We start from the raw sequence: 24988 nt of genomic DNA, 5'->3' as shown, positions 1-24988 counted from the left end.
CCCCCCCCCCCTCACCATTCTGTCTCTGCACCCAGCCTTCCCCCGCTTTCCCTCCATAATGGTGGGAACATGCTCCCTGGAGCAGACCACCTCGGAGAAGGCCGTTGGGGCCTATCCCAGGTACCGGGCAGGGCTGGAGGGTTCATATGCACGCAGGGTTCGAGCCGTGTGCATACAGAGAAATGTTGCACATGGTTGGCTTCTCGGCTTACGTGCTTTTTCTTTCTTTCTTTTTTCTTCCTGTTTTTAGAGGTTTTGCCTTAGGGCTCATGTACTTGCGGGTCAGGTGGGGAGACAGACACAGTGAAAGGGGAGTGAGGAACCACGGCTCAGGGGTATGGCTACACTGCAGCCCCTTCTCCTCCATCCTGTCTAGGATCTTGGGCACACACACAGATGTGTGCCTGGCACGAGTTGCAAACCACCGGGTCTGGGACTCGAACTCGGTTTAACCAGGTGGGAGCCCAGCAACGTAGCCGCTACACCACGTGTGGGCCCCCATACGTGCCTTTTTGAAAAAGGTCTTGCCAATGCGTCTGTCTCTGAAAGTGTTGGAGATTATTTTGGTTTGATAATTTTCTAGAACCCAATGACGAAGTTACAGCTGGCTCGTGAAGTTGTTCTGCTGGGATGGGGCTCCCACGGGTCAACGAGTCCTCTTGGAGTTTTCAAGGGGGTTGAAACTACTACCCTGAGAGTCGGAGAGTGGGGACTGCTCGAGCCCTGGGATCTAGAGCTGTCGTGTCCTGGCCTGCCTGCTTACTCCTGAGGCCTGTCGTGGGGTGAAGTGGCTGCTGCAGTCCTGGGGCTGGAGCACCGGACAGCCAGGCTGCCCTGTGAGCAGCTGTTGGTTGGTGTTTCTCTTCCTGCACACCCGCTGGACTGGCACCTGGTAACTCCGACCCAGTGTGAGGGTGAGAGGCAGAGGACAGACCCAGCTGGCCCCCTCACCCAGTCCTCGGGGAGCCCTGGCTATGTTGGAGACATCAGATTCCTTGAAGGCAGGCCGGAGTCTCGGCCTGGGAGCCAGCCCGGGCATGGCAGCAGGTGCCCGCCCAGCAGCACAGGCTGTGACAGAGAGCGGCAGGGTGGCGGGGAGGATCGGCGGGCAGGGGCTGGACACAGCACCGGGTAGACACTGACTGCCGACCAGCCGGGTGGGCCTGTGAGCTGCCACCTCCTCACGCCTCTGCCTGCCTGCATCATGTGCTGACGCAGAGACCCCGGATCGGGTGACCCATCGAGGACAGAGGTTTCTCTGACTCGAGGCTCTCGTGGCTGGAGGGCATCATGGCACGGCCCCAGAGCAGAGAGGGTGGGCATGCCTGGGACGACCGGGGGCCATCCCCTTCTACAACCTCTCTGAGAGTCTGCGCACGGTGACAGTGTCAATCCACCTGTGACAGCGACACCTCCAGGATTCAGTCACCACCCGCCAGGCCTCAGTGCCGTCATCCAGGCACCGAGTTCCAAACCACGAACTCCGGGGAGCAGGCCATGACCAGAAGCCGGAGACACTGTCAGCCTGGGCAGAGAGCCAGGCCCCAGAGGTGTGCCGGACACTCACTGTCCACAGCTGGAGACGGGGGAGCAGGGGTGCAGGATGCTGGGACATCGTCGGGTCACCGGAGACTCCGTCTTCCCTGCTCCTGGCCTCAGGATGTCATGGGCACCACATGGGCCCGAGGGAAGGGTGGTGACAACATTCCCAGTGGGAATTTCTCAGGGAATTGGAGACCCATCCGTGGTGAGGCTGTGGCAGCCCCAGATGACGCTTTGTTGGATTTAGTAGTGAAACCCCTTCCTACGGTGAGACATGGCTGTGAGTGCGGGGCCGGCCCCGTTCTGCTGGGGGGCTGCCCAGTCTGCTGGCACCTTCCTGCCACGTTCCTTAGCAACACGAGCTGCTGAAGGAGCGACGTCCGATCAGACCAAGTTCTGACACTGCTGTGCAGGGGGCAGTCTCGCCAGATCGCTTGGTATCCTTCTTGCCTGGACTGTGACGTAGCAGGAAGGTAAACGGAAATAGCTAATAGCGGGTTGGCCCCGGCGCAGCAGTAACGCGCTGTTCAGGAGAAGTGCGATCCCGCGTGGCGGCGGCAGTTCGGATCCCCAGGCTGCTCAGCTGGAAATACGCCAGGCATGGGCACAAGGGTCCAAGATCCCAAGGCTGGAGGAAGGGGAGCGTGGCGTGGCCAGACCTGGAGGACAGCGCTCTTTTCTCTCCCTCTCTCCCGTGCACGCACACCAGATCGTGAATAAATAAAACAATAATAATAAGTTAAAATGTAGACATGCAGTAACTGATGCCAACGAGCACTTGCCGTGTGCCAGACCCTCAGCTGAGCGCCGAGCGTGCATGGTTTGATCCCGCAGCAGCCCCTTGGTGGTTAAAGCCCCTCACGTCCAGTTATACCCCGGCCACACTCATTCTTCCCACGGCGCAGCCGAGGGGCCTGAGGTGTGGAGTCACAGTGGCATGCAGCTGACGAGTGGTGGTCGGGACTCGAACCCCGGCAGCCTTGCTGTTGGAGTCGCTGTGCTTACCCACCACACGGTCCTGCCTGCTGTCTATCCTGGCTGCTCTGGGTGTAAGCAGACAGAGCCGTGTGGGGACTGGCTTTAACAGGACTTGGCTTTCTGTTGCCACCAACAGACGCTGTCGCTCGTGCTCACGGCTGCCTCAGACCCCGTGGGTTTCAGACGCTGCAACGCCAGCCGCGCTTGCCGCCCCGGCATGACTTACAGGAGAACTGGCCTGCCGAGGGGAGAAGTCTGGATTAGGAGCGACTCCAAAAACCCCTTCTCGTTATTAATGACGGCGCGGCTTTCCGGGCGGTAGAGCGTGCCCCTCGGTTTCCACGTCTGGGACCGGCTTTAACACTCCAGACTGGAGGAGGTAGCGCTGGGAAGGTGACTTGGTGAAGTCACGCACGGGCCATCACACACAGCTCTGGACAGCGGAGTGGAGGGTGCCCCCGTGCGTCCACACGGGAGGTGCGGCCAGGGTGGCCTGCGTTTTCCTGTTTGAGCAGGTTCTGAGGAGCTTATCCATTGATTTGAAATCAGCGGTCTACACTCGAGTGGGTTTGTCCTCACACGCCTATTTGCATCTCGTTTACCCTCTTCATTTTTCTGACAGGTGTTCTCTAGGGCGTCCGCTGCTGGGCAGAGTTAGCCGGCTCTGGGTTTCTGGCCTCAGAAGTAGCCCCGGGGTGCTGCAGCGCCTGCGGCCGAGCGGGTCGGGGTGCCCAGGGTGTCTGCAGCGCGCCTCTCCCCGGAGGCCTCGTCGGAGGCCCTTCCAGGGAGCTTGACTGCAGCTCTCTCCCCGCAGCCGGTGCAGGGCTTCGACTACGCCAAGCAGCACCTGGGCCAGCAAGGGGCGGACGACGAGGCCATCCCTGTGGCGCAGGAGACCGTGGTCCTCCCGCGGCCCGTCAGAGATGCACCGCAAGAAAGGGACCTTGCTCCAGACGGGAGCACCATCAAGACCGCCAAGTCCACGGAGACCAGGAAGAGGTAGGCCGAGCCGGCTTTGCCCCTTCGTGTCTGTGACAGAAACACGGCTGGCCCTCTGCGCTCACGGGTTCTGCACCCGCAGATTCAACCAGTGTAGGTAGTTTGCAAAGAAACTGCCGTGCTATACTGAGGGGTCCAGACGTTCCTCGTCGTCCTTCCCTGGCGTAACGGCGGTTCACAGCATGTGCACTGCCCTGGGCGTTCCGAGGGCATCGTCGGAGGCAGCTGACGGAGGGGGGCGCGAGGCTTACTGTGCAGCCGTCCCGGTGACAGGCCCAAGCTTCTGCAGCTTTGGCGCCCTTGCAGGTCCTGGGACTAGTTCCCTGTAGATCCCCAGGGCTGGGTGCTGTAGTGGATTGTGAGAAAGCCACCTTAGGGGAATTCCACCTTACAAATTCCCCGTCATGCTCACTCTGAATATTTGCAGAGGAAACCAAGGAGCTGACAACGACAACGCGTGCTGTGTGAGCTGCCCTATGTAAAGGTTCGTGCCACGGGTCAGCCGTGACAGGAGAGGGCCAACCCTCACGGTCACTGTGACAAATGTGGTGTTGCTGTCTCACTTGTCTTTAACTTAGCTTCCAAGTAGGGCCCATCTCGTATTTTGTCTGGCAATTTCTCGATGGCATTTCTGATTGCAGCCAGAAGCATTTATTGAGCTGTACTGTGAGCTCTTCATCGGGCATTGGTGGGACAAATGCATGAGATCAATTCCCGGGCCCAGATCTCAGAGTAGAGGAGACAGATTAATAACGAATACCAAGCAGGATGTGCGGATGTCCACAGCGGAGTCTGAGTAAAGGGCAGGAGAAGAGAGAAGAGGGTGGGCTGGCCGCATGGCCTAGTGGTTAAGGGAGCCAGATCCCACATGGCCAACTATGCGGTTTGAATCTCAGCCCTGGTGACGAAAAAAATATGGTGGCTACATGGACATACATGCCAGAATCCCCAGGGTGGAGAAACAGAGAAGCGATGAGACGTGACCATGCCCCGTTGGGGGGTACCTTCTCCCTCGCCCTCTGTCTCTCTTGTCTTTCTCAGCGGTGCATGCACCCCCTCCTCTGTGATTAAAAAACAATGAAAGAGAGGAGGGAGAACTTTGACCAGGGTGGTCACTGGGAGACCACACTCTGCCCAGGGTGTGAAGTTGTTGTAGCTGAGCCTCGAAGGGTCAGCGGGACCTGAGCGGGTGGGGAGACGTGGAGATATCCATTCTGAGAGCTGCGGGAGAGAGGGACAGACGTGCTCTCTTAACGGTGATGTCCCTGCGTTCAGAGTTTTAGTGGGACGTAGCAGAGGGCAAAACCAGCAGGGAGAAATTGTGGAAGGGGTGACTGCCAGGCCAAGGAGGCCGAGCTCACCCTCCAGGCGGTGGGAAGCCACGATGTTCTATAGGGAGACAGTGATGTCCAGCCTGCATTCCAGGAGGACTGTTCTGGCGACGTGGGTGACAGGTGAGACAGGCTAGGTCAGAGGCCAGGAGACCACTGTGAGGGGTTGGCACCAGCCTGGAAAAAGACACTGACCGCTGGCACAGGCCCTGCTGACTGGGCAGCCAACACCCTGGTCCCTCCTCCCGTGCCTGAGACTGCAGGGAGGTGAGAAAGCCCCATGCTCCCCCTCCCTGCACTCCACCCAGCAGGTGTTATTAACCACTATTAACCACTCGCTGTGGAGTTGAGAAAGCTCTGTGCTCCCTTCCTACCCCCCACCCGGCAGGTGTTATTAACCACTCACTGTGGAGGTGAGAAAGCTCCGTGCCCCCTCCCCCCACTCAGTAGGTGTTATCCATCACTCCTGGCTAGCAGCCCTGGGGTCGCGGCAGGGAGCCAGGCAGAGTTCCTGCTCTGTCTCAGTCTGGCGGGGAGAATGACCACAAACGGCAGAAACAGGCGAGGTGGCCATGGGTGCAAGGAAGGAATCCGGGGTGCAGGAATGGGGTAGAGAGAGGGAAGGGTGTGTGGTGCCATTTGAAGGAGGAAGCCAGGGAAGAAGGGCCTCTCGGATAAAGGGACATTTGAGAAATCCGACTGAAATGAGTGTAGGCCACGAGGCTCTGTGGGACGATGGAGCGGTGTGTGCAAAGCCCAGAGCAGGGAACTTCTCGACTTGCTTAAAGTGAGCAAGAGGCCAAGGAGGCTGGCTGGTGAGAGCGGGGGAGGAAGTGCCTGCAGGTGAATCGGAGAAGTTGCCCAAGGCCAGCCATGTCAGGCTGGGGAGACTGAAGTCAGGACTTGGAATTTATTGTGGATGGAGATCAGAAGTCACTGGAAGGTTGAAGAGCAATGACGTGGCGTGCCCCCAGGTGTAAAGGCTTGTTCTGGCTATGGTGAGGAACGCTGCAGGTAGGGAAATGCACCGCAGTGTCACAGACTGGGAGCACGTCAGGGGCTGCCGTGGTATTCCGGGGGCGGGGGTGTGACGAGTGCCGCATTCTAGTTTCCTTTGAAGGAAGAACTGATATTTGCTGATAGAGTGCTATAGGATATGGAAATACGAGGGGTCTTCAAAAACTCACGGGAAAGACAATACCTACTATGAAAAAACCATGTATGGACTTACAATCTTTTTAGAGTAAAATACACTCATATTTTCATTCTGTTTTACCATGAAATTTTGGAAGTCCCCTTCATAGAAATGAATTTGCCATTGCTGTGTTGAAGAAGGCTGGAGGGGAAGTTTGTAAGGCGCTAGAGTGCAGATGGGAGCATGGTGAGTGTGTGGTGCCCGCTAGATGCTCAAGGAGACATGTTGGGAACTCGTTAAGCATGGAGCTCAGAAGTCCGGGGAGAAATGCAGATGTGGGGCTGTCAGTGTTCAGTTAGCCTGTGAGGCTGGAAGGGGTCACCCAGGACGTGTGGGTAGAGAAGAGATCTGAGAACTGAACCCTGGATGTCACAGCGATAGAGACCCACAGCAGAGGGAAGAACCAGCAAAGAAGAGAGACACGAGGAGAACAAGGAGGATCCGGAAGTTGGTTGGGCGGATACCGTAATTTTCCAAGTTTGGACAATTGGCAGCAGAAGAACCAGAGGCCTCTAGACCTGCCTCCTGAGTGTCCCCACAGCGGGGAGGCAGGTGGTCTTCACATGTGTCACCCACGGGCTGGCAGACCTCATCCGGGCCTCTTGCGAGCTCGTTCCTGCAGAGGTCTGGAGATCAGTGTGGCCGCAGGGCCGCGGAAGGCAGGCCCGTGCTTGCTGGTGAGAAGGTCTGCCTAGCCCAGGTCCTGCAGGAGCAAAGCGGAAGGGGTTCTGGGGTGCATGCGGTGAAGGGCCGGAGTGACTCCACTTCTTTCTGGGCGGCTCCATTTTGTTAAACCCACCTTGCTGAGAATCAGTGCCGTCTCAAGGGGGCAGCTGATCACGTAGGAGAGGGTCATGATGAGAAGAACAGAACAATACCAGAGACCTCAAGTCACTTTCTTGCCCAGCTTAATGGTCTGAAGACCAATCAGTAAGGGACGACTTGCTTCTGAAAGTCTACAGCCAACGTATAGCTGTGTGAGTCCTTCCTCAGTGCCCCTCGACCTCTCCCTCAACCGCAAATAAAAACCCAGCCCGACTAACACCGGGCTCTCAACTCTGACCCACTGTGCCGGTGAGATTGAGAGTCCTGGCTCGAGCCCGAATAAAAATGACCGTCGTGTGCTTACAGCAGATTCGGCTCCTTGTGGTTTTTTGGGAATTCTGCGACTAGGGCACTACAGCGGAAGGTGTCCTACCACTGCCCAACTGCCTGGACGACATGCTTCACGTTCCTGACTGGCTAAGCAGAGGTGGCGGCCACCAAACTGTGGGCTTGTCGTGACGGTCACGGGCAGTTTGAAAGCACTAGCACCGCCCTGGGTCTGTAGGTGCCCTGGGGAGCTCGGGAGGCCCGGGGTGGTGTCCAAGGTCTCCTCTGCCTGTGCTCCGGGCTGGCCAGAGTCAGTGCACAGGCATATCCCCGAGTGACCACGCCGCTCAGATCGGTGGAGACGCGTAAGTGGTTTCCTAGTCACTGCGTGTGTGAGACAGCGAAGCCCCGAGTGTGGCTGACGAGCTTTGGCGGTGAGGGTCTGTGCCATACAGAGGACAGCTGGAAGAACCGTGTTTTAAGCCTGTTTCTGCAGGGTGGCACCTCCATGCTCGCTGCCTGCCCCTCGGAGCCCAGCCCTGGAGCAATGAGCTGCCTAATGGGCAGCAGCCAGGGTGGTTTTGGATTGGGGGCTTTTCCTTTGTTCTTTGTCAATAGGACCGGAACAAAAGGCTGCAGACATAAACTGCAAATGAAACGACCTTGAGGGGTGGCAGCTCTGGTGGAACTTACTGCTCCCCTGTTGCCATGGTTACCTCCAGCAGGTCGCCCAGTGAGACCGGCTCTGTCATCAGTAACGAATCAGGGAAGCGCAGCTCAGGGAGACGCTCACCCCAGAACGCAACCGCGCAGCCGAAGGCGCTGAAGGAGGAGGCCAGGAAGAGAAACGGTGAGACGCCTGCGCCAAGCACGCCGAGCCCCTCCTCCCTGCAGTGCACATGTATGAGCACGCGTGCACACACGCACACTGGGTGCTCCCCCTCAGCCTTCTGTCCACCTCCCAGGGGCCGGAGCCCGCCTGCACCTCCGGAGTATCCGCTCACCTGCTTCTCCATGTCATCCTCTGACCAGCCCCTCTGCCCCTTCCTCCCTGGGGAATCATGCAGTTCCTGAGAAAAACGCGTTACAGGGCCAGCAGATGGCATAGCGGTTACGTCACTGGACTCCCATGTGGCCAACCATGGTTTGAGTCCCGGACCCGGTGCCTCAAAAGTCATGCTGGGTGCATATTCACGCGTGTCCCAAGTCCTGGGAGGAGGATGGAGAAAGGATTGTGCCGTGGCCATCTACCCCTGGGGCGGGATTTCTCACTTTCCCTCTCACTATCTCTTTCTCTGTCTCTGCAGTGAGCACATATGCCCTTAAAGAATTATTTAACATTTATTTACTTATTTGTTTATTTATTTATTTAAATTTGACCAGAGTGACAGAGAAAGAGGGAAAGTGAGAAAGCAAGCAGCCAGGTCCAGGACTCGAAGCACAGTCAGCCATGTGGGAGTCCAGCGCCCTTAACTACCAGGCCACCTGCCAGCCCCGAAAAATTTCTTTAAAAAAATGTGGAAAAAGAAAAGTGCTTTAGAGTGCAGGGACGCTTGCTTGGGGAAGGCTTTGATTCTGGGGGAGCCGAGAGGGCTGCAGCCCATTCGCTATGGCCCACGAACTTGAGCCCTGGGTTTCCCCAGCCCTGAATCGTGGGCATCCTAGGAGTCACACAGAATGTACATTCCCTGTCAGATATGCGGGGCTTTCCTGGGATATCCGTCCCCCCTCCCAGGACAGCAGAACCCCGCCCCCCACCACCTGCAGGCCAGCACACACACGCGGTTGGAAGAGATCTGGGGCGTCAGAGCAGCCGTGATGCATTTGTGCATAGAAAAGGGTAGAAAAACACATCACGGCTTTCTTACAACCCAGGAGAACCTGGGAAGGGTGCCTTGAACTCAGCCACTTCTCTTCTTCCCAGAGCGAGGGGCTGAGAGGTGAGTGGAGCGGAGGGGACAGCAGAGATGGCAGTGAAGCCACAGGAGGGTGTTTACTTAAGGACAGTGGCAGCCTGCCCTCCCAGCCCCTTCCCCTGCCTTCCGTCCCCTCCCTGCCTGTGAGGACTTGCTGGAAGTTCATGAAGTCAGACAAAGACCATTCACTCCCCTGTTGCCACGTTCATCCCCCAGCCCTGAGTACCTCAGTGCGTGTCTTTCTCTGACTGTTCACTATGCATACAACACCCGTCTTTGCTTTTCATTGTATTTTTTTGTCATATATACATGGGATCAACGGGCATGTTGCCCTATGCCCTTTTCTTGCTCATGAGCGTCCACTATGCAGACTCTTCTGTCGGGTGGTGCACATTTACCAGGAGTGCTTCCCTCCCTGCGTCTAGCCTTAGGACAGATGGGGGGTGGGGGCGTCTAACCTTAGGACAGACGGGGGCAGTGCTCGCGCGCCCCTCCCACCCCGTTTTTAGCCCCCGTCAACATCGCCGTCCCCATGGTCTGCCTTCTCTCCCTCCCTCGGGTCCCGTTCAGGACATGTTCACTGTTTAACTAGCAGTTCAGGAGCAGTGGGCAGTCCGGGAGTAGTGGGCAGTCCGGGAGCGGTGGGCAGTTCAGGAGCAGTGGGCAGTCCGGGAGCGAGGTTCAGCTGCCAGCAGGTCGAGTGGTATTTGTCAGCTGCACTGAGAGGCCACCCTTCTGGGTTTAGGGTCTTGCTCAGCTGCATTTTATTTCTGCCAAAGGTGAGCCCAGTGTGTTCCCAGGGTCGGCCGCTCCTGCTTCTCTGCAGTGAGCCATTCGGTAGGTCTGAATTTGAGATTTTCAAATAGAAACGACAGAACCAGCTCGTTTTGTGTTAAACTCAGCAGACACAGAAGCACACTTGCCCGAGTTCTTGGATGGCTCTTCCAAGACACCTCCCCTTGTCCCCGTTAGCAAGGGTTTTCCCTTCGTGCTAGGTTAGGGTTAGTCAGTCAGCAGTGTGTTTTGCTGGACTGGAAAATGGACCCAGGGAAGAAGGAAGGAGGAAAGACGCTATGGGATAGAACTGCAGAGACCATTTGGAGCAGAGGGAACAGCTAATGAAAGATTCCTGAGTGAGAGCAAGCCCAGTGTGATGAAGAAGGCCATCGTGGTTGGAGCAGAGTGGACAGAGGGAGCGATAGGAGGCCAGCACCTGACCAGGCCGTGCAGACCAAGGAAAGCCTCTCTTCTTTACTCTAAGCAAGAAGCCTTGAGAAGGCTCTGATCAGAGAGGTGTGATCTTGCTTCCTGTTGGAGACATCCAGTCTGGCAGCTGGTGGAGCATACATTTTAGGGTAGGGGGAAAAGAGCAGAAGCCCAGAGTGCAAGATCGTATGGAAGCGTCTGCTATTTATTGCTGCGTAACAAAGGGGCCCAACACCTAGCAACCTATTTGGGTTGTCAGAAAAGTCATGATGTGTTTTTTCAGTGTTCTTCTATGCAAAAATGAGTCTTGACTTTTCTGACAGCAATGGAATGGCAGCTTGTTTGTGGTCTCACATGTCTGCGGTCAGGGTTTAGGGACGGTTCAGCTGGGTGGTTCTGGTCAGGGTCTCTCATGCAGTCCCAGTTGAAATGTTGGCCTGGGCTATAGTCATCGAAAGCCTGGCCTTACATGATGGCATGCTCCTGGCTCTTGGCGGCAGGCCTCAGTTCCTTGCCATGTGGATCCTTCCACAGGGTGGCTTGAGTGTCCTCGAAATGTGGCAGCTGGCTTTCTCCAGAGTAAGCCCTGGAGAGAGCAAAGTGGAAGCCGTACTGTTTTGCTGACCAGGGCGCAGAGGTAACAGTGGCCACCCTGCGGTCTGCCCGCATGGCCCTGCGGGGTGTCAGAGCTGTGTGGAGGCTGCGTACTGCAGGTGACCTTCACAGCAGCTGCCCAGGCGAGAGGGAATGGTGGCCAGGTGAGTGACCAGTGAAACTGCACTTTAAAGCCATGTGTGTGTTTGGTAACAGAGCGACGTAGGGATCGTTCTGTCACTGGCTGCTTGGTGGCCTGCTGTTTGCAATCAGGTCCACAGAACCAGAAAAAAATTCCAATTATAACCCGTTCTTGGACTCTAAGGGTGTCCCAGCCACGTGGTGAAATAGCAGTTTACTTGGCTTAATTTGACAGCTCTTCTGTGGTCCTGGTAAATGACAGAATGATGGAATCTATGTGTTTCTCGATAGTATGAACACCATCCTGGCCTCTCGCAGAGAGGAAAGACAGATAACTCCCGTTCACAACCTACTTTCTGTATACCTGTCTTGCTCCTAAATTGTCTCTGGGTTTAGTTGTTTGAAAGCCTTCATTTATCATTGGCCGAGCCATGCTCAATAAGCTGTTATTCTGAGTTATGTAATAAGCTTTAAGAACAAGTGAATCAGCAAGGCCCCACTGGCCCTGGAAGGCGCCGGCACTCCTGCAGCCTCGGTAGGACACGTGAGACAGGCTGGTGGCGCAGCGTCTGTCAGGAGACCTAATCGGACAGATGTAGGTGGAAGCTGCTGTATTTGATGAGAGTTGTCTGCAGCTTTAAATCGGTTTCTCCGGTAGTTATTTCAAAGCCCTCTTTTGTTTTAGACCAGTGAAAGAAATCCAAACCCCACATGGCTGGGGACCGGCCCTCAGTAGGAGATGGCGTCCGTGACGATGGCTGGGTGACAGGAGGCCTTCCCACCTGAGTAGTTCGGGTGGCAGGAACCGAGCTGAGTGCTGTTATTCTGTTGGGTTTTGTTTTTTGTTCTGTTTGTTTGTGTTTAATTTACAACAGGGTAGGTGCTCGCGGGGAGAAATGGGGGAACTGGAAAGTCACCTCGCAGTGGACGGGCACGCCGCAGTCCCTTCTCCAGTCTCCTCTCAGGGTTTGGGCACTCACGCACGGGCGCCGGTGCGATTACCAAGCGGCCCCGTCGGGCTCACGCTGAGCAGTCAGCCACATGGATCCAGCCACCTTAGCTGCCACGCCCCCACCTGGCCTTGATGGTCATATTTTAAGCATAGTTGCAAAATTCGGCTAAATCCACTTCTCCAACTCAGAGAGAAGAATGTATTTTTGGCTTTTTAATAGAATGGCTTTTATGGTTTAAATCCAGACCTTTGTGTCTTCCCTACCCATTGGTAAGGTGGCAGAGGGGCCGCGGTCAGATCAGACTTGAGGAAGAAATGGCCGAGTGCAGGGTTTGGGGTAAACCACGTCCCCTGCCTCCAGCCTTGCCTGAGTTCCTCTGACCGTGCCCACTCCTCCCCCATAAATCTGCGTGCCTCCCCTGTGCTCTAGTGCCCGCGAGTGACGACGAGGAGGAAGTCGTGCTTTTTGACAACTCTGGCAAGTCAGCCGCAGACCCCTTCGACTCGTCGTCCGGGTCAGTGCAGCTCATCGCCATAAAACCCACAGCCCTGGCCCCAGCCCAGCCCGGCCCGGACAGGCAGGAGCCCGCGGCGGTCCTCAACGGCGAGGTGAGTGTCCTGGGTCTGGCAGACCTTGGGGACTGGACCAACGGGCCGCCCTGGGAGGGCAGGGTGCAGAATGCACGCAGTTGCTGCAGGTGTGCGGTCGTGAGTCACCGGCCTGACCCGACCCTCCTAGGCATGCTGTCAGAGCATCTGTTGTCACCGGAAAGCCCGGAGGGAGCTTCCAAATGCCATGCTGTCTCTGGAATCTTCTAGCACCGTGGTCATGCAAAGACACCTCAGGCGCTCTGCTCCCTGCACCCACCACCGCACCGTAGTCTTTTGCCTTTCTCGGTAACAGTTGCCAGCTTCCCCTTCGGAATGCTGGCGGTGGTGAGGACAGGAGGGGCTCGAACTGAGGCAGACCCAGAGAATATACTGACATGTGAATGGGAGTGTGGCCCACTGGCTGCTCCCAGAAGGGTATCAGTGCACACGTGGAGTGAACTCACTTTCCTAGGAGTCTGAAACTAACGTAGGCCCTAGAGTGAGAATCGCCTCAGAGAGTGAGAGAGATGCGGGGGGGCGGCGGGGGAGGGACAGGCTGGCAGGCGGGGAGGCGATTCGGAGATCACAGGTGAGAGCCGGCCAGGTGGGTGGAGAGATGATGACGGGTCAGGGTAGGGAACAGAGGGAGAGGGACCCACAGATGGCGCAACGGTTGCAGTGCTGGACTCCCTCGTAGTCGACCGCCATCCGAGGCCTGGACCCAGTGGCTTAAACTCAGGCTGGGCACATGTATGTATGTGCCCAAAATCCCGAGAGGAGAATGAAAGAGAAGGGATTATGGCATGGCCATCCCCCCCAGGAGGTGAATTCTCACTTTCCTCTCTGTCTCTGTGGCAAGCGCACATGCCCTGTAGCAAAAAATATCTCTCTGGGAAAAAAAAAGGAAGGGAAGGGAAATGGATGGACAGACAGGTGATGGGCAGTGGCTGATGGAAGACGGGAAGACGGGTGGGCGGGCAGGTAGGAGATGACTGACAGGCGGGTGGGTGGTCTAGAGTCAGAGGAGGCGGAGGAAGGACGGGCACAGGCAGGCCCCCAGGGAGGGAGGGCAGGAAGCCAGGTCCCCGCGGCCACTGCTCCGTCCTCTGCAGGGAACAGCCAGTGGGCTGCAAATGCCTAGGAACCTTTGAGCACACGCGTGTAGGACCAGCTCGTGGGCATTTACGTCACAAGTGTGTGTGCATGCACTGGCACATACCGCGTGTGCTTTTCTCTGCCGTCGAGCTGTCAGGGGGACTGTCCATCTCATGGCATATGCCCTGCCGTTGTCCCAGCAGCAGGTGGGGTCGCCAGGGTTAGTCTTCCTCTCAGGGTCCCTGGAGGAACGCACCACAGCCCTGCACGCCCGGTCTGTGAACGCGTGTCGGAGCCCCTGGAGGACACGCCGCAGCCCTGCACGCCCGGTCTGTGAATGCGTGTCGGAGCCCCCGGAGGACACACCGCAGCCCCGCATGCCCGGTCTGTGAACACGTGTCGGAGCCCCTGGAGGACACGCCGCAGCCCTGCACGCCCGGTCTGTGAATGCGTGTCGGAGCCCCCGGAGGACACACCGCAGCCCCGCATGCCCGGTCTGTGAACACGTGTCGGAGCCCCTGGAGGACACACCGCAGCCCTGCATGCCCGGTCTGTGAACACGTGTCGGAGCCCCTGGAGGACACGCCGCAGCCTTGCACGCCCGGTCTGTGAATGCGTGTCAGAGCCCCTGGAGGACACACCGCAGCCCTGCACGCCAGGACTGTGAACACGTGTCGGAGCCCCTGGAGGACACGCCGCAGCCCTGCACGCCGGGACTGTGAACACGTGTCGGAGCCCCTGGAGGACACGCCGCAGCCCTGCACGCCGGGACTGTGAACGCGTGTCGGAGCCCCTGGAGGACACGCCGCGGCCCTGCACAGTGGGTGTGGAACGTGTGTCAGGCCCACCCTCACTACCAACCAGGCCCCAGGTGCAAACGCTTTGCAAACCGGGTCCCCGTTTGCTGGATATGAAGACTGAGTTGGCCTGAAGGCGGATGGGTTGGACTTCACCGATTTCTAGAAGCTTACAGAGCACGTGTTCCATGCTCCTCACTTTAGACAAACGGAAGCCTAAGTGCCCCAGAGGCTTGCTCCAAGCCACACTCGGGTTATTGTGGCAGTCCTGACGGCCAGCTCCAGCGTTCCCTCCCGTCACTGGAACGTGGCGTTGGCTTAAAGGGGAGTCTGAAGCCAGGTCGCGGGGTGAGTCCAGCTCCCCTGACTGTGACGCACGGCAGCTATTAGCTGCTCAGTGCCCAGTATGTCACATGGAGCAGAGCGGCCGGGTCAACCCTTCCTCGTCCCCATTGTCGCTGCCGTTCAGAGGGCTGGGAGGAAGGGCCGGCTGGCTGTGTGTTTAACGCCCCTTGGCTCTATCATTTGCCATGCCGGAACCAGCCCGACCTCTGAGTCTATCCCCTGTGTAGCCAAGCCTCCTGGGTTGACATGGCCGGACGTGTAGCTGCACTTAATAAGGACCTTCCACCGAGTGCTGGACCCACACAACGGCCGCTTCGCCTGTGTCATATCAGCCTAGCGCAGTGAGGCCAGCGTCAGAGACAGACGCCAATCCGAGAGACTCGGCTCGCCACGCCCTTCTCTCAGGCCTTCCCTCTCATGTCCTCTTCCTCTAAGACCCTTCTCCCCTCAGGCCCTTCTTTACTTAGGCCCTCTTCCTCTGAGGCCCTCTCCTGCCAGTCCCCTCTCAGTCCCCTCCTCAGTCCCCTCCTCAGTCTCCTCTCAGTCCCCTCCTCAGTCTCCTCTTAGTCCCCTCCTCAGTCCCCTCCTCTCAGTCCCCTCTCAGTCCCCTCCTCTCAGTCCCCTCCTCTCAGTCCCCTCTCAGTCCCCTCTCAGTCCCCTCCTCAGTCCCCTCCTCTCAGTCCCCTCTCAGTCCCCTCCTCAGTCCCCTCCTCTCAGGTGTGTCGCCCTGTGGCAGAGGAGAGCAGATGAGTATTTTCCTGCCCAGACATGGGCTCTCGCTACCCGCTGCTAGTGGAAGCCGGGGCTCGCCACGCTTGCTGGGACGGTGGCCCAGCCCGTCTGCATGACCTGCTGCTCTGTGTTGGTGGACATGGATATTTCACGATTTTTTCCTGCTGTTTTACGCGTGTTGGTTATGAAGGACGCATCGTCCTGGAACTGTGCCTTTTCCTGTGTGAGTCCAGGACATCCTTTTCAAGCGTATTTCGAAGCACACCTAATAGCAGTGTAGGAAGTTCCGAAACGTGGCGTGTCGTCCTCGTCCTGCTCCTTACGTGGCACGGTCATCTGCTCGCGTCCCGGCAGGTCAGGGTGTGCCGGGCTGATCCTCTCTGAGCACAGGCCGGAGTGGCCTGTAGAGCAGGGCTCGCGATGCGGGGCCCACACGAGGTTCCCGAAGGACTCGGTTACAGAACACGCCTGGCGTGCAGGTTGGCGGGGTGGAGAGGCCTGCGGGGAGGTGTCTGCCCCCAACTCAGCCTCTTCGGGAGCTCTTACCCGAGCTGGGCTCCCGGTGCAGGCCAGCTGAGGCTGTCGGGCTCCAGGCTGGAGCCACGGTCAGGACACGGAGAGCTCACCAGACGCCGAGTCCGAGGGCCAGGCCAGAGCAGGGCGGGCAGGCTGTGCCTTAACCCAAGCACACGGAGTCAGGCCCCGGCCACGGCAGTGCTGGGCAGACTCCAGGAGACCCCGTAAAGGTCCCATGGCACGCAGGTAAGCGCCACGTCCACCTTGCTCATGGGCCACTGTGTGGCGGGGGCCAGAATGGGGCACAGGTGGGTCTGACTGACTTGGGAGCAACGCCGAGGCCTGAGGGGACTTCCCCAGAGACTGTGCCCTGCGATGGTGAATGTCCCCCATGTGCAGCGTGCTGGGTCAGGTTCGGGCCTCACACCGTCTCTCTGCAGGTGAACAAAGCCCTGAAGCAGAAGTCGGACATCGAGCACTACCGGAACAAGCTGCGCCTCAAAGCCAAGAGGAAGGGGTATTACGACGTCCCCCCGGGGGAGACCAGTAAGGGTCTGAGTGAACGGAAGAGGATGTACGAGAAGGCCCCGAAGGACGTGGAGCACGTCTTGGATCCAGACCCGGAGCTACGCCCTCCGTTTGCTGAGTCTAAAAACAGGTGCAGTCCCTGCGGGATCCTCTGGGTGGGACGAGGGTGCAGTGTGGCCGGGTCCTGGTCCCTGGATCTGGACCTCAGGTCTGTGGTCCTTGCAGGCCGCTACTCAGGGCAGGTCAGTACAGCCAGATCTCCCTCCTGAGTCTGGAGGATAGTGAAATTGAGCCACTGAAAAAGCGCTCGGCCAAACCCCATAACTGTCCTGTAGCTTATGGTATTTTCAATCCAGGAGCTCCTTCAGAGCTGGCTGAAGGTTTGGCCATCACCTACCTAGTTTCGCAGCGTCCAGATCAAGGGACAGAGCACACTTCAGTTATTTTGGGGCCCTGGCACGAGGGAGGCAGATTGTGTGCAGCCTCGGTAGGTCCTTCCTGCCAACAGCGCAGGGCCTCGGTGGCTCATCTCAGCACTGCGGGCGGAGAGGCCTGCTCGGTTTGACACTGCTCAAGATGCAGAAAACTGCCAGGGCCTGCCAGCCTCTGTCCTTCCTTCCTTCACTCCCTCAACCTTCACAGTGCACGAGAGAGCCTGATGGCTGTGCTTGTGGGATTGAAGGGCTGATGGAGAGAGAAAACTCATCTCCCCAGAATGACCGGCCACATGCCCTGGGGGTTTGAAGAGGCGGTGCCGTGCCAGTCTGAAAGGAGGGCCTGGCCCCGTGAGAAGGGCTGGGCCGGCACTCACACTGGCCTCTCGGTCTGCTTTTGCTGCTATAACAGAATCCCTGAGACTGGGCACTTGGTAACAAACAGACGTTTTCTCAGGTGCTGGAGGGTAGGAAGTCCAAGATTAAGATCGCATGGTGGGAGGGCAAGAGGGTCCAGACTCACCCTTTTATTTTTATCTTATTTTATATTTTTAGTTCACTATAGGGACACGTGCACTCACTGGAGAGAGGCAGGGAGAGAGAGAGAGAGTGAGGATGCACTTGATGGCCACACCACGTCCCTCCTCCGACCTCTCAGGGTTTCAGACACATGCTCGTATGAGCCCAGCACATTCCTCAAGCCGTCGGGTCTGGGGCTTGAACTGCGCAGTCAGCTGTATGGGATCCAGCAGCCTTAACCACTACACCAGCTGACTGGCGCCAAACACATCCTTTTGTAATAGCATTAATCTCACCCGTGAGGACAGAGTCCTCAAAAGTCCCACCGCCCAACACTGCAGCGGCGGCGGCAGCGGCGGCCATGCTCCGGCGTCCTGCCAGCTCCGCTGCCGATGTAACAGGGTGGCCTCAGTCCGGGTGACAAGTCTGTTTTCTCCCTGTTCCACCTGCCTGGATCATTCCCAGGATCTGAGGCCACGCCCTCTCTCCTTGGCCACACCGCACTAGCCCTGAGCTTGCAGGCACTCTGCCCCACCCGGGCGTGGCAGACGCATGCTCTGCAGTCGGGGCATGGCAGGGCAGCTCCTGGCCTGAGTGGGTATTTACTAGGAGCGAAAACGACTGTCCAACGGGCTTGACTTGAAGCCACAAGGCCACACTAGAGGCAGGGCTAAATTCTGTAAATCGAATGAGCATCTATTTTCAGTAACCAAAAGAGGGTTCTAAACGCGTGCTTAATTGCCTTACTCGGTTAGACTTACTGCAGACACGCCACGAGGAGACTCACGGTGCATGTGCACCGCGTCGGTGGCTGTGGGGGGGACGAGTGAGGGCCGTGCGGGAGACCGGCTGCTCTGGCGCACGCTTGGCACCGGGTCCCTTACCTCTGGGGCCTTGTAGTGACCAGGGTAGGAGCGAGTTCCCTAACTGTCCACTGACGCCCAGGGAAATCGAATGGAAAGGGACACCTAATTAGGTAGGAGGAACTTAGCCTGGAAATTACTGGAGAAACAAAAATGTCAGTTTTTGCTTTTTATGTAGAGAGGATAAACAGAACTTTACTTCCAGAGAGGGTCAGCTCTATTCCTAGCACTGGCTGAGGACGGATTATTATTTCATCTTTTACATTTGCCACAGGGTGTGTAATACTCACAGGGGCAGGAGGTGAGAGAGGAAGTGAGAAACCCTCCCCTCAGAGACGGCCCCACCACAGTCCTCTCTCCGCCCTCTCTCCATCCTCCTGGATTTTGAGCACGCACACATGACTGGTGTGTCCTCCAAGTGGCCAGTCCAAGATTTGAACCGTGGAGTTGGTCAAGCGTGTTCCAGCTGCCTTAACCACCACGCCACCTGCTACCCTTTTATAATAGTTCTCACAGCTCTCTCTTTTTTTTTTTTTTTGGAGAGGTTTTCACTATAGGGCGCGTGCGCTTGCCAGACAGACAGAGAGAGACATAGAGACAGAAAGCGAGAAATCACCCCCCAGGGGGGCTGGTCACGCCGCAATCCCTTCTCCTCCATTCTCCTCTCGGGATCTTGGGCACGCACGCACACGCGCCCGGCATGAGTTTTAAGCCACTGGGTCTGGGACGCGAACCGCGGTCGACTACGTGGGAGTCCAGCGACATAGCCATTACGCCAACTGCTGGCTCCCTCTCTCTTTTTAATTGGAAGAACACCCACTTTATGTTACGAACTCCAACGCAGAGGTAGAAAGTGCCTGGCAGGACTGAGGCTGCCCCCAGCCGTCACTCGCAGGCTCGCAGCACCATGAGGGCCGGCAGCTTCTGTTCCCGCAGGTCAGACTCCCAGGCTTTTCTCTGCAGCCACCTGTGGAGGCTTCGGGCCATTCCTGTACTGTGGAGCACCCTGAGGCAGTGACAGATGGGGCCTGACAGGCACTTGCGGGTATAGGCTGCACCGCTGTGTGAACAGGGTCTTCTTTCTTAGGTTTTTGTTGTAGGGTACATGCACTCACCAGAGAGAGACAGAGAGAGAGTGAGAAATCACCCCCTGGGGGGATGGCCACACTGCAGTCCTTTCTCCATTCTCCTCCCGAGACCTTGGGCACACACACACACGCACCCCAAGTGATTTTTAGCCACCAGGTCCAGGACTCGAACTATGGTCGACCATGTGGGAGTCCAGTGATGGCCCGCCCAGAGTGATTTTCAAGCCAGCAGGTCAGGACTTAAAACTGTGGTCAGTCATGTGGGTCCAGCACCTTAATGACCACACCACCTGCCGGGCCTTACCGTGTCTTCTAATTTCAGTAATGATTTGCCATCTGGGCCTTACTGACCCCAGAGAGACCCGGTCCCCAGGGCACCCAGCTTCTAGTGAGGATAGACAGCTCACCTGCAGTGTACCTGTCAGTCAAAGCCCACACCCGGCGCCTTTGGTCTTCTGGGGTCCCACCCTCCAGGCCACTCTCACCACCGCCCCCCACCTGCCCTCTTCACCCAGGGCCAGGGAGGACAATGTGGGCAGCCGCGGGCACAGGTTGCCCTCTAACCTCACCTTGCACTCCTTTCCATGGGGCCCAAGACAGACTTTAGCCTGTGTTCCCCTCGCTCCTCTGCCTCCTGGCTGACCCTGCTGCTCACCACGTGGACCACTGGGTAGGGCCTGTCCCCTCCTCCGGGAGCTATGATTCTAATGAAGCACCTTTTGGGTGACAGTTGCATCCCTGTCTATCAGTCTTGGTTCTTGCGAGTCCCGGAACCTCACTTAAATGGCTGCCCCCCACTCTCCTGCAGCGAGCCGAGCTCCAGCCCAACTCCGATCTGCCCATTGTCCTCCTGCTCTCATGTCCCCCCTCCCAGATAAAGCCTGGCACTGCCCCATCACAGAGCTGCTGGGTACAACCCCCGGCGTTGACCACAAACCGCAGCAAGCAGGTCGGAGCTGCTCGGATGGAGGGAGGCCACTCCTCTCAGTGATGCCGGGCCATCTCTGCAGGACCCCAGGGTTCCAAAGGACACATTGAGAGCTACTTCCTTAAACTATACTGGGGTTAGACATGCAAAGAAGCCCAGCCGTGGGGGCACACTCTGAGTGCGCCCATGAGCTGGGACCACAGGGAAGCCAAATTCAACTCCTGGACCAACCTAGAGCCTCGGCATGGTGGTGTGCCTGTGGTCCTGCGACTCGAAGAGCCTAGGGTGGGAGAATCAGATGCTCGTGATGAGCCCAGACAGCTTGGAGAGACCCTGCCTGAGAAAGAGCGGGCAGGGCCGGGCCTGGCTCAGGCTCCAGCTGGCGGCTGAGAGGCTAAGGCAGGAGGCCAGACACAGCCAGACCCTGTCTAGACAGAACAAGACCATGAAACCCAAGTAGCACTCTTGGTTGTCTACGCAGCAAGGCTTTTCAGAGGCAAAATCTCCTCAAATTTGCACGTTTCCAAATTCATTAACTTCTTAAAAATGTAGCCGAATACCTGCAGGAAGTCAGCACACCCAACGAGCTCTGTGAAGTACGTGGCTGCTCTACCTGAGAGCCCAGGTTATTTCCAGATAGACGTGGCCCTGGCCTGCTGCCGTCTGGCTGGTTGGGCCGTGGTGAACAGCCCCGAGGCTGTATGTGATGGTGATCTCTGAGGGCAAGCGGCCGGTGCACACCGCATGGTTCTGAGAAGGGCCTACCCAGTCCCTCAGAGTGTCGCGCACACTTGCAAAATAACCAAGTGCCACGCCAGGCGCTGCCCCAGGTGCTCGCTCCGCCCGCACCTTATCAGTCAGTCTAAGTGGGCTGGCAGGCCAGTGCAGGGCAGTCGTGAAGTCTGGTTCTGTTTTGTTTCAAAAGATGACTTGTAATCAGGCCAAGGATGAGAACTCGTTGGGCTCTGCCTGAAAAGGCAAATCATTCAGAACGGCTTCTGTCCGCCAGCTCACTGAGGTTGTCAGCCTCGCTCAAGGAAGCTGCAGACCTGCGGGGACAGCAGCTGTGAGCCCTCCTTGTCGGCATCCTTGTGGGTGCAGGTGACAGCGATGCAGCATGAGCTGGGGCAGGGCTGCACCGTGAGCCTTGTTGAAGTCAAGCACTCAGTGCCCAACTCGGGCCGCGGGGGCCCAGTATCTCCCACGGCCGCTCAGATGGGCTCCTACCTCACGGTGGCAAGCTGGCTGCCAGCAGCGCCAGGCTTAGGTCAGCCTTCCTAGAAACCCCCGGGACAAGACAAGACCCCTTTCCCGGTTTCCCTAGTGAAGTCCCTAAGACGCAGCCTCGGCCCACCGAAGCGTCACTATGGCTGTGTGGCCATGGGATGCTGAGCCTGGCCCAACCTCAGTCACATGCCCACCCCTGGCTGAAGGAAGCCCGAGGATCACCACACTGCTCCAACTGGACTGAGTGCTCCTGGGCACCACACGAGGCCACAGGGGCTCTGAGCAGCTCATGGCCTCCGGAGAGGGACCAGGCCTGCCTCTTCTCTTTATTCCCAGGCTGGCTGCTTTCCCTTTCTCTTCCTTCCTTCCTTTCTTTCCTTCTCTTTCTTTCTTTCCTTTCCTTCCTTCCTTTCTTTCTCTTTATTCTCTCTTTCTCTCTCTCTCTCTTTCTCTCTTTCCTTCTTTTTCTCTTTCTTTCTCTCTTTCTTTCTTTCTTTCTTTCTTTCTTCCTTCCTTCCTTCCTTCCTTCCTTCCTTCCTTCCTTCCTTCCTTCCTTTCTCTCTCTCTCTCTCTCTCTCTCTCTCTCTCTCTCTCTTTCTTTCTTTCTTTCTTTCTTTCTTTCTTTCTTTCTTTCTTTCTTTCTTTTTCTTTTCAGATAGATTTTTGCCATAGGGCACATGTGCTTGCTGGAGAGACAGAGAGACAGAAAGTGAGAAATCACCCCCCACTGGGGGGTGGCCACGCAGCAATCTCTTCTCCGTTCTCCTCTTGGAATTTTGGACACACACATGTGCCCAGTGAGAGTCTCAAGCTGCTGAGTTCAAGGCTCGTACTGCCACGTGGGAGTCTAGCACCTTAACCATCACACCTCCTGCTGGTCCCCTCAAGGCTGATTTCCAGGGCAGGGCTTTGCCTTTGGGTTCTGCTGTCTGTTCAGACGGTGGGACTCTAATCCTGTGATAGCTCACTGTGTCCGGGAAGAAGTGCGCGTACCTGCCGGGCTCTGGCTCCCGTGTGGCCACTGGGGGTAAAGAGCCCAGCTCTTCTTCCACTCGTGAAGAGCTGGCACCTTAGCACAGAGGATAACGGGTGGCATTTGTTCTCTGAAGACAGATGGTGTGGAATGCACACTTCCACAGAGAGACACACCGCAGGACCAGCAGGGAGTGTCCCTCGTCACTGCAGGATCGCGTGGCCCCCTCCGTGGGGCCTCACTGCTCCGCGTAGACCTCTCACTGTGGAGGAAGCACAGCCACCTTCCTAGCTGTGCCGCTGTACTGATGGGGAAAAGGAGACCGTGGTGTGCGGGAACCGGCATGCTGGAGGTGGCCGCCCGGAGCTCAGCGAGTGCTACTGCTGAGCCTAAAATGTTCTCCACGCAGACGGGCATGTGGCCGACTCCTTAGGGCTCAGTGAAATGTCACCTTCTCAGGCTGTCATGTCTACAGTGGTCCCATCCTAGTCACCTTCCGTCACAGACCCTGTCTTTGGGTTGACTTGTTAACGTGAATGACAGGCCGGGGTCCCCTTCCTGCAGCTGGATGGCTGGTTCTCCAGCACCGGCTGCTGGAAAGACTCTGTCCCCCCTGCAGATCCTGGCTCTTTGTCGAAGCTCTGCTGGTGCCTGTTTTCCTCCATGCACTGAGCACTCTCCAAGACAATGCGAATGTCTTCCTCGTCAGATCTGGACAGCCGGGCCATGTCGCTCTCACTCCCTCGGGCACCCCCGGTTCCTGAGCAGAAGGCTCTCGGGATGGATTGACCGAGGCACTCACACCACTCCCTAGGGGAATCCATGTGATGATGGTAGAAGTGAAGTCGGGGCTCGGAGGTGGTGTAGTAGCACTGGAACACACACTCTGGGGGCCGACCCCGGGAGGTTCTGGGTCCACATCCCCAGGCCTCCCTGAGTACACTGGCAGTGTGCATGCCCGGGACCCTGGCTGACTGAGGCTGAAGTGGATCACGGCGTCAGGATCCTGTTGGGGCTGTTGTCTGTCTCTGTCTGTCTGTCTCTGTCTCTGTCTCTGTCATCTCGCTTGCTCATGGAAGAAGTAAACAAAAAACAAACTGTGTCAGCACTCCCAACCTTTCACATCCCACTAGCTGGAGGGTTTATTAACACATCGAATCCTGCACGTGGTGTCAGAGATGGACAGGGACGGGAGGCTCTGTGTTGAGGAAGACCGAGGCGGGTGGCCCGCCTGGCGTGGCCGTGCCGAAGCACCCAGGACCCTTGCCTTTAGCAGGGTTCTAGATGAGGCTGCAGTGTGGCGGTGAAGTGTGGTTACCTAGTTCCAAATGAAAGAGCACTTGCAATTCAGCCGAATGGGAAAAAAGAAAAAGAAAAACCCTCCATCCCCCTCTTTCCACAGCCCCTCCCCAGAAGGCAGAGCCGTCCACACTGAGGCTTCTGAGGCAAGTCGTGGCCCTGCGTCGCCGCCTGTTGGGATCAGAGAATCCCATCTGTCAGGGCATTTGCTGCTTCGTAACAGTTGTGGAATTTTCTCAGGCAACAGATGAAGAGCTCCGTCTACCGAAGCCGGCAGTCTCTGAACAGCCCGAGTCCCGGGGAGACCGAGATGGACCTGCTGGTAACACGGGAGCGGCCCCGGCGTGGGATCCGGAACAGCGGCTATGATGTGAGTCTGGCAGTGGGGTGGCCCTGGGGGCCCCGTGTGCTGCGGAGCTGGGGGTTAAAGTGCACTGTTCTGTTCTGTTCATGACCGGTTTGCAAAGTAGGCCTGCTCGGAATGCCAGTAACAGCACTGCCGGGGGGTGCCGGGAGTGAGCCTACGCAGGACGCACATTCCTGGCCCCACAGCGGAGGGTCTCAGTGATCTTGGTGTCCCCTCGGCCCTCAGAGGCTCAGCAGACAGCCTGGCCGTGGGTTATGACCATCTGAGCCTGGGCGTCCCTGACTCCGTGGTGACGGGGAAAGCTGGATCTGTTCCCGATTTCATAGCTGCTCAGTCTGCCTTGGAAACAGTGAGATTCCTGAGAGTGGCTCGAGGATTCCCGTGACAAAGCACACGCGTGCTCCCGGGGTACCCATGCCATGCGATTCTTCCAGTCCCTTGGCCTCCCCCCGAGGGCGGGCTGCAGCCTGACACTTCCTGTGATTAGTAGGGGTGCCTTGGGGCTCGGGGGCACTGTTGAGCCGAGAGGGTCCATGACCTTGGCCCTGCCTGGAATCTCAAGTGGTCTCGCATCTAAGGTTCTGTGGAAACGCTTCTCTCGTGGTCCCCTACAGGGTTCTGTAGTTACAAGTTAAAACCTCCTATAACAAGAGTTATAATTGAAATATATCTGGGTAAACATTTTTTTTTTTTTTTTTTTTTTTTCGGGGGGTTTTGCGGTGGGGGGAGGGGGCTGCTGG

The 24988-nt window shown here is 57.4% G+C and overlaps 1 protein-coding gene across 1 annotated transcript in view; it reads left to right on the top strand.

Annotated features, from left to right (window-relative positions):
• The window catches only part of KIAA1549L (KIAA1549 like), a 94536-nt gene that overhangs the window by 36206 nt on the left and 33342 nt on the right, over positions 1 to 24988 (top strand). Inside the window, 5 exon segments of the mRNA XM_014593074.1 lie at positions 3335 to 3519; positions 7860 to 7987; positions 12377 to 12555; positions 16463 to 16680; positions 24122 to 24251. Coding sequence (XP_014448560.1) covers positions 3335 to 3519; positions 7860 to 7987; positions 12377 to 12555; positions 16463 to 16680; positions 24122 to 24251 — 840 coding nt within the window.

This window comes from Tupaia chinensis, unplaced genomic scaffold (genome assembly GCF_000334495.1).
Source record: "Tupaia chinensis unplaced genomic scaffold, TupChi_1.0 Scaffold139733_1, whole genome shotgun sequence".
NCBI classification, from domain to species: Eukaryota; Metazoa; Chordata; class Mammalia; order Scandentia; family Tupaiidae; genus Tupaia; species Tupaia belangeri.
Note: the sequence above shows the minus strand (reverse complement) of the source record. Positions and strands in the feature narration are given on the sequence as shown.